Source organism: Palaemon carinicauda, chromosome 19 (assembly GCF_036898095.1).
Source record: "Palaemon carinicauda isolate YSFRI2023 chromosome 19, ASM3689809v2, whole genome shotgun sequence".
In the NCBI taxonomy this organism is placed as follows: domain Eukaryota; kingdom Metazoa; phylum Arthropoda; class Malacostraca; order Decapoda; family Palaemonidae; genus Palaemon; species Palaemon carinicauda.
In genome coordinates this window covers 26,844,706-26,858,876 of record NC_090743.1, presented here as the reverse complement: position 1 = coordinate 26,858,876, position 14,171 = coordinate 26,844,706, and the positions used below count along the sequence as shown (strand labels likewise).

Sequence of the window (14,171 nt, the reverse complement as noted above, 5' to 3'; positions counted from 1 at the left end):
GACTGACTAACGAATGTTTGAAAATTATGCTAAAATGGGTCCTAAAAAGTCTTCAAGTGGTCATAAAGATAAACAGTTATCTATGACTCCACTGTTCTCCTTTGTCATATTTATTACCATCCGTTGTTGTTATTATTATTATTATTATTATTATTATTATTATTATTATTATTACTTGCTAAGCTACATCCCTAGTTGGAAAAGCAGAATGCCATAACCCCAAGGGCTCCAACAGGTAAAAATAGCCCAGTGAGGAAAGGAAATAAGGAAATAAATAAAGTAAGATAGAAGTAAATTAAAACTCTTAGAATAAATCTTTCATATATAAACTTTAAAAAACTTTTAAGAAAAAAAAGAGAAAGAGAAATAAGGTAGAATAGTGTGGCCGAGTGTACCCTCAAGCAAGAGAGAACACTCTACCCCAAGACAGTGGAAGACCCGTGTTTTCTACGTTTCAATCTGGCCTGTTATTCTATCTACAAGGCAACCATCACGTTATTCATTTCAATGGCTATGATTTATTATGGTTTTGCTTCTATTAGAGAATTGTGGTAAAAGATATACTTGCAGCGAATGCTTTTATGTTGAGCAGGCGGACATGAGTCTGTTCATATATGACATCTATTTGTTGCTGCTGATTTTAAAGAATATTATTTGTTATTTATTACTTCTCTTATAATTTATTTATTTCATTATTTACTTTCCTCACTGGGCTATTTTACCCTGTTGGAGCCCTTGGGTTTATAACATCCTGCTTTTCCAACTAGGGGTGTAGCTGAGCAAGTAATAATAATAATAATAATAATAATAAGAATGGAAACTTACAGCTTTTAAAGCTTACAATTGAATTCAATTTTCCTAAGATTTGTGAGTAATTATGGTGTGAACTGTATTTTGATATTTATTTCACGACAATTTAAAAGACTTTTACCCTACGGGTGTTTTTACTCCCAACGGCACTATATCATTTCAAACTGTATATTCTAGAGCTCTGTTATTCGTCAGTCCCCGATTGTATTTATGCTCTGAAAAGCTTCAATCGTAGCAATGATTTCATTCGCTCAGTGATTTGTAAAGATTTTCATTTCTTAGTAAATCGTGAGGCCAGTATATCAGGATTTGATTTATTGCAGCGCTTACAGTGTTGCGCATTTCTTTCTTTTCGTTCTTCTTCCTTTTTTTGTGATTTGTAGGTGCGCTCTAAAGTGCAGAATGTGCTTGTTTGAGTTATTTTTTTTTCTTTAATGTTTGGGTTAATGATGGTGGAATTCTTGGGATTTGCTGCCTGATGTGCGTAGTAAGTTTATCAGTTTTTAGTTTTTTATACTAAAAGTATTTTCATAGTATTTTCACATGTTTGCAGGCTTTTGTCCTGCAGTGGACTGGGAATGGCTACAGTTGTTGTTGCTTTTGTTATATATATACATATATATATATATATATATATATATATATATATATATATATATATATATATATATATACACACACACACACATATATATATATATATATATATATATATATATATATATATATATATATATATATATATATATATATACTGTATATATATAAATAGACATATGTATATTAGCATTTGTATGTATAAATACTTTCTAGATACACACGAGCGACCCTATAAGTAATGATAATCTCAGTTGCATCCTCTTGTTATTTCACATGAAAAATAAACGCTCTCATTTCCCGAAATTTAGGAAATTTTTTCTATTATGAGCTTGAATCAGAACCCATAAGAAGTAACTGTCGACAGTCCTCCTAACTGTAGAATGCTGTTCCTTTGATTCCTTTTCAAGTGTTTCCTTTAGCATTAGCTCAGTTTTGGTCCAATGAAATAAGTACTCCTGAAATATCCTGGCTGTATTTTTAAAAAGTCAGGATGCCAGATCACTCTAAATCAATCAAGCAATCATAAAAAAGATGTTTTGGTTTGTGCATTTTTTTTTTGTATATTGAAAAGACGAAATTGTTGACTGTAGAAAAAAAGGGCTGTCCATTTCATTCGACTTTTTACCTCAGCCAACGAAGTTGGAAGGAGGTTGTGTTTTCGCCCATGTTTGTCCGTTTTTCTGTTTGTTTGTTTGTTTGCGAACAACCTCCTGGCCATAATTTTACTCAGATAGTAGTGAAACTTTCAGGGATTAATTATTATATTTAGATGTGGTAGTGATTCAATTTTGAAAGTCCTAGGTCAAAGGTCAAGGTCGAGCAAATGGGCAACTGAATTAATCCTAACCTTAACCCCAAGTTCACACATGGTTGTCACACAGACTTCAAATAAGTCTACGATCTAATTTGACTCTGGGAAAGGCAAGTTGGTTTCGATTGACAAGTTGCCGTGTCGGAGGTCTGCACACTGAGTGCTTCTCTAGTTTTAGAATATAAACAATAATTAGTTTCTCCTCTATTTATTGATAGTCAAAGATTTGACTGTGATTGTACAATCAATCTTCAATTTAACTATATATCTAGAGACTGTGAAACTTGCTAAATTTAATATAGATCTCAAATCCCTGGATCACAAGAGGCAATAGAAAAACGATAACGAAATGATTGACATTTCCGAAATATAATCAGCACTCGGAACCCCTCTGTGTATGAAGTCGCAACGCTTTGACTGATGTACAATAACTGTCATTAACTTGGCAAACCTCGGAATCTCTCGGAAGGCGATAATTAGTCTTTTGCTGACGTCTTCATCGTCGATGTTATTGATGATTGAGTGACAGATGAAGCATGGTGTGGATGAATGAGCTGAGGAGATGTTAGGGGGGGAGGGGCGGTTATTCTCTTTTGGGGAGGGGGGGTGAGAGTTAGGGAAGAATAGCTGCTAATTTGGGGATGTTGGAGGAAGGCCTCAATGAGCATAGGAACTAATTAAGGATTTAATATCTTTATTCGTAGACATAAAAATGTATTATTTTTACGATTAAGATTTTGTAGTGAGAGTTTGGTTTTTTGTGGCTGTTTTTGGGTTTTATTCTGATGGAATGGAATACATGGGAGACGGATTTTACTTATGTATTACGGTGATGTTATGCTGGAATAAAAGTTGAATGGTATTTCTTTACTGATACTGAATAGGAGGAGTTTTTGTACGGATTGGCTATAGCTTGACAGAAGGGGTGACTTTGTTAGGTAGATATTGGTTGTTTCAAGACAAAATGGTTGAATGAGTTAGTTTGGTATCGGTCATGGCAAGAAAAAAAAGTAAAATGGTTTGGTATATATGGGTTGTTTCAAGACAAAATTATTGAATTGATTTGATATATATTTGGTCGTGGCAAGACAAAAAATGGTGAATTGATATGGTTTGGTACATATTGGTTGTTTTAAGACAAAATGGTTGAATTTGTCGGGAAAGTATTTGATCGTGGCAAAACAATAAAGGTGAAATGGTTTGGTAGATATTAGTTGATTCAAGACAAAAGGATTGAATGGGTTTGGTAGATATTAGTTGTTTCAAGACAAAATGATTGAATTGGTTTGGTAGATATTGGTTGTTTCAAGACAAAGGGATTGAATTGGTTTGGTATATATTGGTTGTTTCAAGACAAACTAATGGAATTGGTTTGGTAGATATTTGGTCGTGGAAAGACAAAAAAGGTGAAATGGTTTGTTAGATATTGGTTGTTTCAAGACAAAATTATTGAATTGGTTTGTTAGATATTGGTTGTTTCAAGACAAAATGATTGAATAGGTTGGGTATATATTGGTTGTTTTAAGACAAAAAGAATGAATTGGTTTGGTAGATATTTGGTCGGGGCAAGACAAAAAAGGGGAAATGGTTTGGTAGATATTGGTTGTTTCAAGACAAAATGATTGAATTGGTTTGGTAGATATTAGTTGTTTCAAGACAAAATGATTGAATTGGTTTGGTAGATATATGCTCGGGGCAAGACAAATAAGGTGAAATGGTTTGGTAGATCTTGGTTGTTTCAAGACAAAATGATTGAATTGGTTTGGTAGGTATTGGTTGTTTTAAGACAAAATGATTGAATTGGTTTGGTAGATATTTGTTGTTTCAAGACAAAATAATTAAATTGGTTCGGTAGATATATGCTCGGGGCAAGACAAATAAGGTGAAATGGTTTGGTAGATATTGGTTGTTTCAAGACAAAATGATTGAATTGGTTTGGTAGGTATTGGTTGTTTCAAGATAAAAGGATCGAATTGGTTTGGTAGATATTTGGTTGTGGCAAGACAAAAAAAGGGTGAAATGGTTTGTAGATATTGGTTGTTTTAAGACAAAATGATTGAATTGGTTTGGTAGATATTTGGTCGTGGCAAGACAAAAATGTCAAATGGTTTAGTAGATATAGGTCATGGCAAGACAAAATAGGTGAAATGGTTTGATAGATATTGGTCATGGCAAGATAAAGGTGAAATGGTTTTGTAGATATTGGTCATGGCAAGACAAAAAAAAAAGGGTGAAATGGTTTGATAGATATTGGTCATGCCGAGACAAAAAAGGTGAAATGGTTTAGTAGATATACTGTAGGTCATGGCAAGACAAATAAAAGGTGAAATGGTTTAGTAGATATAGGTCATGGCAAGACAAAAAAGGTGAAATGGTTTAGTAGATATAGGCCATGGCAAGACAAAAAAGGTGAAATGGTTTAGTAGATATAGGTCATGGCAAGACAAAAAAGGTGAAATGGTTTAGTAGATATAGGTCATGGCAAGACAAAAAAGGTGAAATGGTTTAGTAGATATACTCTAGGTCATGGCAAGACAAAAAAAAGGTGAAATGGTTTAGTAGATATAGGTCATGGCAAGACAAAAAAGGTGAAATGGTTTAGTAGATATAGGCCATGGCAAGACAAAAAAGGTGAAATGGTTTTGTAGATATACTGTAGGTCATGGCAAGACAAAAAAAGGTGAAATGGTTTAGTAGATATAGGTCATGGCAAGACAAAAAAGGTGAAATGGTTTAGTAGATATAGGCCATGGCAAGACAAAAAAGGTGAAATGGTTTTGTAGATATAGGTCATGGCAAGACAAAAAAGGTGAAATGGTTTAGTAGATATAGGCCATGGCAAGACAAAAAAGGTGAAATGGTTTTGTAGATATTGGTCATGGCATGAAAAAAAAAAAAAAAAGATGAATTGGTTTGGCAGATATTGGTTGCGGCAATACAAAATGGGTAAATTATTTTTATATGCTGTATATTGTTGTTGCAAGACAAAATTGGTTTATTTCTTCAGTAGATATTTTGTGATATGATAGAATTGCTGATAATTTTGGTTGATATCAGTCGAGGCAAGACAGAATGGGTAAATTGTTTTGGTAGGTATTGTTGAGGCAAACCAAAATGCGTGAATTGATGTGGATTTTTGTTTTTTATTTTTTGTTTTGTTTTTGTGGCAAGACAAAATAGATAAATTGTTTTGGCAGATATTGTTGTGGCAAGCCAGAATGAACAAGTTAGATGCCTTCAGTAGATACAGGGTGTTGCAAGACAAAATTTATATTTTCTTTAGCTATACTTAATAGGATATACATATTTGGTAGGTGGTAGTTGTAGCGATACTAGATAGCTTCATTGGATCGCAGGATTATTTGGGATTTTTTTTGACACCCTGTAGCTATGCTAATGAGATAAGTGTGACTGTTAGTGATTAAAGTGATACTAAATATGTTGAAAATGTTATATAAATTCCGTTTTTATAGATAGAAAATGGATGAGTTCGATTTGCAGTTAATGGTTGTACCGACCCTAAATGGATGTAATTAACGTGTTTAGTAGATACTGCTTTTAGGAGTATCAAATGGATGAGCTTGGTGTGCGTTTGTAAGTGGTTGAACTTTGTTAATAATTTTTTGAACTGGTACATTTTTGCTTTACTCGATTTTGAACTTCACTAGAATATTTACTGTCAAAGGAATATAGAGATTAGATGAAAGATATAATTCAGAAAGATATTCTTGATATTTCTTAATGGTATTTGAAGATATTGAATAATGACTGAAATAATGTATGTTTTTAGTTGTATTTTTTCCCATTATTTGATAGAAAATTTTTATTGCTTCATGTTATGTAGTGCAACAATTTAGTACAAATTAAATTATGTTGTCGAGATATAGATATGTCAGTAGTAAAAATAGTTATGGGTCAGCTAACGAGAATATTACTGATGTTACTAATGTTGGAACATAGAACTAAATAAGGGGGATTATTGTACCTTTTAAATAGAGAGAATACCAAGAATTGAAGAAGAAAACACAGTGTAACACCGATAAATGATACGCAAGAAAAAGTGTCTCAGTGTAGTATTAACTTTAAATATTGTATTAGAGACATCTAGCGGCTAGAATGTGAACCAGGAAAGTGAAAAGCGTGGCATTGAATGGGCCGTAAAGAAAAGTGTCATCGTGTGATAAGAGTGGAACTCTTAGAAGGAAAAAACGTGGCATTGACAAGGGAAAAGTGAAAATACACTTAACTGAATGGAATGTGATTTAATAAACTAGATTCAGTTTCTCTAAAGGAAAATTGTGTGTAAAAGAAATTTTGTACATCTTTTGAAGTAAACTAGACACTTATGTTATCCTACTGATATGATTTTATTTAATATGTGATTGTGTTGTGTAATATGCATAGTCAATTTTACTGAAAATCATTCGTATAAACATGTATACATGTCTCTTAATCATTAAAAAAGTATGTATCTTCATTGTGTTAACATATACATTTGTATGTGAACGTTTAAATGTATATATATTCATGTTGAAATGTGTAAATATGTATATTTAGGTTTGACTGTATGAATGAAATATGAGTGAATGCATCATTGCAACTGTTCAGTTTCATTAATGAAAAGAGGCCATTAGAGTGAATATAAAAAAAAGACTTAAAAACTGATGACGAAAAAGATTAAAAATAGTGATAAATATACATGACATGTGTTTGCACAGTCGGTAGTGTTGAAAATTTTTTTTAAGGGGTGGGGGATGGGGTTACAGGTGGTGGTCGAAGTCTTTGCAGGGATGGGGTTAGGGGCAATAAGAGGGACAGCATGCAAGATACAGCACATATGGTGCAGACCACTGATGTATATACGTAATGCAGCTGCTGTGTCACAGCATAATGGAGCGCTGTACAGCAGCTCCTTGGCAGCATAATTGGATCTTTACTGTCGTTTTTCCTATGATTTTGTTACTCTTTTTGGAAATATTAGATTATTATTGGTCAATGCTCTTAGGCCTAACGTTTTGTACTTGAGACAGTCCTAAAATATTTTGAAATGTAAAGGAACTACTGGAAAAGCATTGAAATCAAAATGAAAATGACCACTAGATTGCAGTAACTAGAATTCAAAAATTCAAAAATATATATCTGCAAGTTTTTTTTTTTTTTTTGCTTAAAAATTTGATAGGTTATGACTCGTATTGTTAAAATGGATAATGTATATGAATAAGATCTCAATTAATTTACGCGTTTTGAATTTTCTTTAAACAAAAATATTTGTGCCATCAACATTCTTACAATGCGTTTTCAGTATTTCCTTCTCTATGAAATGATATATTTTCTACCTTTGTAAGACATTATATATATATATATATATATATATATATATATATATATATATATATATATATATATATATATATATATATACATGTGTATATATATACATGTGTATATATATATATATATACATGTATATATATATATATATATATATATATATATATATATATATATATATATATATATATATATAGATATAAATATTAATCATACCTAGAAATGTTTAAAGAGATATATCATAAAGGCACTTCCAATATTACCTTGTAAGATCTGTCGTTAACATTATAACTAAATCGTAGCCCAGTAACAGAATAAGGTGTCTTTATTTGAATGGGAAACTTATTATCAGTTTGTATTATTGGAAAATTGCCTTTTCTTACGTTAGTCCGTCTATAAATGGTTATAACGGCTTATTTGATGATATATATATATATATATATATATATATATATATATATATATATATATATATATATATATATATATATATATATATATATATATATATATATATATATATATATATATATATATATATATATATATATATACATATATATATATATATATATATATATATATATATATATATATATATATATATTAATTCATAATTGTCAATACCTCTATGATCAATTATTGGAAAATTTTCTTCCATTTTTTTATGACTATAATTGTCTTGATTAAAATTAGATTCCTTCATCGCAAACTGTTTCTTTCATTCATGTATCATCTAAATGTTGAATAATGTTGCAATAAAAACACCTTAGTCTATTTACCTTTGCAAGAAAAAGAAATTAAATTAAATCCTGAATTAAATTTCTTATTTTTTTACCTATTGATCACTCTATTGAGACATAGTGAACTGTTAAAAAACTCAATAAATACAAAGGGATTGGAAAGGGATTGAAATTAATTACAATTTGGGGGGATAAGAAAATAAGAAAAAAATAAATAAAACAACAACAGAGCCCCTTTCCCTCTGGACAGAGGTAATGTATTAAATTAGAATAAGAACGAACTTTGATTTTTTTTTTTTTTTTTTTTTTTTTTTTTTTTTTTTTTTTTTAAACTTACTTTGATGCATCGATGAAGTAGATGACGAGGGAGGCAATACTGAGGATGAACACCAGCACGACCTGAAGAAGAAGAAAGAAGAAATAGTTGTTATTATTATTTTACATATGATTATCTTTATTTGCTGTTTTTGTCTTTATTATTATTATTATTATTATTATTATTATTATTATTATTATTATTATTATTACTACTACTACTACACTTGATTTCATTATCATTGTTATTATTTCATCATTATTTTTTTTATCATTTAATCTTATTGTTGTTATTGCAGTTATTTTTGTTGTTGTTGTTGTTGTTGTTGGGGTTATCATTGTGTATTTCTATTACAATTGATTTTATTATTATTATTTTATCTAATTATTTTTGCTATTTAATGTTATTATTATGATTATCATTATTATTATTATTATTATATTATTATTATTATTATTATTATTATATTATTATTATTATTATTATTATTATTATTATTATTATCTTTGCTGTTGTTGTGGTTATCATTGTATATTGTTATTACAATTAATTTTATTATTATTATCATCTGATTATTTTTGTTATTTGTTTATTATTATTATTGATATAATTATTATTATTATTATTATTATTATTATTATTATTATTATTATTATGATGATGATTGCATATTGTTATTGCAATTTCATTATTATCGTTTATTTTATCTAATTATTTTTTTTATCATTTAATTTTATTGTTATTTTTGTTGTTGTTGCTGTGGTAGTTGGTGTTGTGGTCATCATTGTATAATGTTATTACAATTTATTTTATTATATTTATCATTTTATCTAGTTATTTTTTTATCTTTTAATATTATTATTATTATTATTTTCAACTGTTTTATCTCATTTTATTTGTTTTTGTATTAATGATGATTATCATTATTATATTATTATGATTTTTGTACTTGTCCGATTTTATTTGCGTTTTTGATGAAATGATGATGATTATTTATTATTATTATAATTGTTTTTGTATTTGTCCGTAAAATTTGCTTTCTGTAGTAACAGTTCATGATATTATTATTATTATTATTATTATTATTATTATTATTATTAATAATAATAATAATAAACCCTAGTAACCAAAGTCGAATGGATCATATTTTCTTGTATATTGTATTATAATATTTGCTTCATATTTAGAATTATTTTCTTTTATATCTCGTTTTTGCATCTTTATAACTAGACTTATTAATATACATATGTTTTTAGAGCGCCCAAACATGCCTATGTATCATTGAGTCCATGTGGATCCCTGTATATACACACTTGTCTGTGTATCATTTTACATGTAAAACCAATTTGGTTCGTTGTGTTTATCGTCACAACGCCTTGGCTTCGAGCTGATGAATTATGAAGACGACTCCAGGAATTTCTTTTTAAGTATTCAGTTCCCTCCCTACACCCCTCCCTTCATCCCTCCCTCCCTTCTTTGTCGATACCCTTCCTTGACCCCCACATGCATTGATCATACTCCCTTCTATTGTAGCAGACAGCAAACCTTCATACCTACAAACCTTGGAACCTTAGAACTAGGAAAGAAGTGAATTTTTCATGGGTTGAGAGAGAGAGAGAGAGAGAGAGAGAGAGAGAGAGAGACTGTAATACAGCAACATCATAAATTAAGTAAGTTAACCTACAATTGAGAATTGAAGTATGGAAGATGGTGTGATGAAGGAATAGACGAATTTTATCATTCAAGATTAAAGTAATTGTCCAGTTTAGATTATTTGCAGTGTCAGTCCAATAACTACATACGGAGTGGGCGTGATATAGCAGGGGGAAGGGGGAGAAGGAGAGAGAGAGAGAGAAGAAGGGTGTTTTGTGATTAAGGGGTGCCACCGTTACCCAGCACGACAAGGCCACCGCCAGTCGCCCCGGAAGAACCGGGTAATATCACTCTAGGCCAAACAGTTTCGAGCCGGAAACCGGATACAACCGGATTGGCACTTTGAACGGTGTTGCCATTCCAGGGTTGAAGTTCCATTAGAATTCTGGTGTTAGCGTGCGCTAAATATTGAGAAGTAGAGAACGTGGGGACTTTTTATAAAAGGGTAGCAGCTATATATTTCGGAATTTGTAAAAAAAAATGCAAGGTATTTTAGATTAGGATAATTCCAAATTGCTATAGCATGACTTGGAATTTTCCTCGTAGGAGTCTAGTTATATTATTTAGTAAGTATTTATGATACGTAAAAGACACTTTGGGTCAGAGGAGTTCTACCTGTGTTATATACTCAGTCCAATACTAAGTTTTTCATAGGCTGACAGTTGTTAGAGAGAGAGAGAGAGAGAGAGAGAGAGAGAGAGAGAGAGAGAGAGAGAGAATAATCTGTATTTAACAACATAATGGTAAAGTTCGTATATCGAGAGAGAGAGAGAGAGAGAGAGAGAGAGAGAGAGAGAGAGAGAGAGAGAGAGAGAGAGAGAGAGAGAGAATGTTTCCCGGAAATTTCTGGTATGAAATGTGTATAAATAATAAATCCAATTTTGATTAGTGCTTATATTTACGAATCTAATTTTAGCATATAATTCCTTATTCAAGAATAATTCTAAAATTACTTTCATCAAGGGAAGGCCGACGGCATGGCAATCTCACACCCTTGTGTGAGTTAGGCGTAAGGGAAAGAGGGTAGAAAAATCAGAAAGGAATAAAAGTTTTCTTTCTATGGGGCTTAGTTTGAAGGATATTCTTTCTTTAGATATGTTGTAGTGTCAGCTGAAGAAATGGACTGATCTTAAATAGGGTAGTTGAATTGGTAGAACTTCAAAAGTTCAAACTTTCCGCAAATGTTTTTATGTTTAACCGGCTGACATAAGCCTCTTTTTATAGTTTATATATAAAAGATCTGTTTTAAAGTGGCTACTATTCTAAAAATATTTTATATTAATTGTTCATTACTTCTCATATAGTTTAGTTATTTCCTCACTGGGCTATTTTCCCTGTTGGAGTCCTTGGGCTTATAACTGCTTTTCTAACTAGGGTTGTAGCTTAGCTAGTAATAATAATAATGATAATAATAATAAGACATCCTCAAAAAACCACTACAAGGTAAGATAAAACCAAATTGAAAGCTCTTTGACCAATCTAGTTGGTAAATGATCTTATTATTAAGATCATTATTAATAAAATATCTTAAAATGATTATTATTATTAAGATTCTTAAAATTGTTATTATAGGGAAAGGAAAAAGGGCAGTTTGTGATTGTGGGTAACATCACTAAGGTCCAAGCTACATCGTGTCAGAAACCAGATAAAACCGGATTTGCACCATTTGCTTAACACCACTAAGCCCAAGCTATATCGAATGAGAAACCAGACAAAACCGGATTTGCACCATTTGCTTAACATCACTATGACCCGAGCTACATCGAGTCAAAAACCAGATAAACCCGGATTTGCACCATTTGCTTAACATCACTATGACCCGAGCTTCATGGAGTCAGAAACCAGATAAAACCGGATTTGCACCATTTGCTTAACATCACTATGACCCGAGCTACATCGAGTCAAAAACCAGATAAACCCGGATTTGCACCATTTGCTTAACATCACTATGACCCGAGCTACATCGAGTCAAAAACCAGATAAACCCGGATTTGCACCATTTGCTTAACATCACTATGACCCGAGCTACATCGAGTCAAAAACCAGATAAAACCTGATTTGCACCATTTGCTTAACATCACTATGACCCGAGCTACATCGAGTCAAAAACCAGATAAACCCGGATTTGCACCATTTGCTTAACATCACTATGACCCGAGCTACATCGAGTCAAAAACCAGATAAACCCGGATTTGCACCATTTGCTTAACATCACTAAGACCCGAGCTACATCGAGTCAAAAACCAGATAAAACCTGATTTGCACCATTTGCTTTCTTGCCTTGTGAAACTTTTTATGTTGCTTTCGAATTCTTGGCTTAGCGTGAGCTTTATATTGGGAAATAGAGAACATTGGGATCTTTTTTACCTAAAGGATTGAAGTTTGTTTAACATGCATTTGGTTATTTATAAGGTTGCATGACATTGAAGAATGAAGATAATTCCAGTTTAGTATAGCATGAATTGGAATTTTCTTTTGGTGAATTTTTGACTGGAAGCCCCATAGGTGTTGTCAAGTTATTTAGGAAATATGTTCAAACTGTTTTATTTACTTGAAGCTATTATTACTTTTTTTAATTGAGGGAGGAAAGAAAAAGAAGTAACGGATAACACCTGATAAGCCATAAAATTTAGGATAAAAGAAATTAACGGATGTATGATGACAAAGGTTATTAATGGGGAGCTGCAGTTAGCCATTGATGATACGTAGCTGAGTGGTACAGCACTTCACTCACGGTTTTTAAGTCCGGAATAGGTTATAGACTGCCGCCCACTAGTCACCAAATATAACTTAGTCGAGTTGAAGGATATGAGGGTAATATATTATATATATATATATATATATATATATATATATATATAAGTCCCTAATCAACAAAGCTGTACTAGTCCGGGCCACCCATACTATGTTAGTTTGCTGTGAGTGATCAGATGAAAATCTCCCACCCTCGCCAATCCAAAGTGGGCAGCGTGGTGATGAAAACTGGCCAAACCCCAGACATGAATATGGGCATGTCAGGCCTTTGTCCTGCAGTGTAATAAAAACGGCAGCATTTGTTGTTATTGTCGTTGTGTATATGTGTATGTATATATATATATATATATATACATACATAGCATATATGTGTATACAGTATATATATATATATATATATATACATACATATATATACATATATATATATATATATATATGCATATATATATACATATATATTTATATAAATAAATATCTATATATATATATATATATATATATTGAAGTCAAAACATATAAAGAGTTTAGTGAATTAATCAATGTCTTATTGATTATTTTATTAAGTATCGATTATCCTTCTGTCACAGCCGACCTACTTAATAATGGTAGAGAAATCATTTCTGATATTTGCATTGAGCGAGTCTTTGAAATGTAAATATATGACTGATCATACGGCTTAGGTTGTAAAAATAATATTTTTTTATTTTCTTCTGAAAGGGAAATTAGTGTTATGTTCTTATCTCTTTCTCTGTTCATCTGTATTTTAACCTTTTATCAAATGTCTGAACTTTCACTCATTATACTTTCGTTTTGAATTAATGTATTTTTACTTTTTATTTCGGTCTTTTATGAAAAATCTGAAATTTGTAAATTTTGTATTTCGTATTTTTGTATTTTGTATCCTGTTTTTTATCTATTGGTATTTTGTTTTTATTTTCAAAATACTTCAAAGCGTGCTTAACAAATTTTGTATTTTATTTGATCTGTGATGTTACGGAAACATTCATTCTCTTGAAATAAAATACTGTACTGTATTCTTACCTTGATTTTAGAATTATGAAAGTATAGATATGAATTGCAATATTTCATATTTTTATGGAGTCTGTATTTATATAAGGCTTATCTATAAGATATATTATTTTACTATGCA

The 14,171-nt window shown here is 30.9% G+C and overlaps 1 protein-coding gene across 1 annotated transcript in view; it reads right to left on the bottom strand.

The window, feature by feature from the left end:
• The window catches only part of slo (calcium-activated potassium channel slo), a 608,128-nt gene that overhangs the window by 355,032 nt on the left and 238,925 nt on the right, over positions 1–14,171 (bottom strand). Inside the window, exon 2 of the mRNA XM_068393381.1 lies at positions 8,633–8,694. Within this exon, the coding sequence (XP_068249482.1) occupies positions 8,633–8,694 (62 nt within the window). The remainder of the gene's footprint in view (positions 1–8,632; positions 8,695–14,171) is intronic.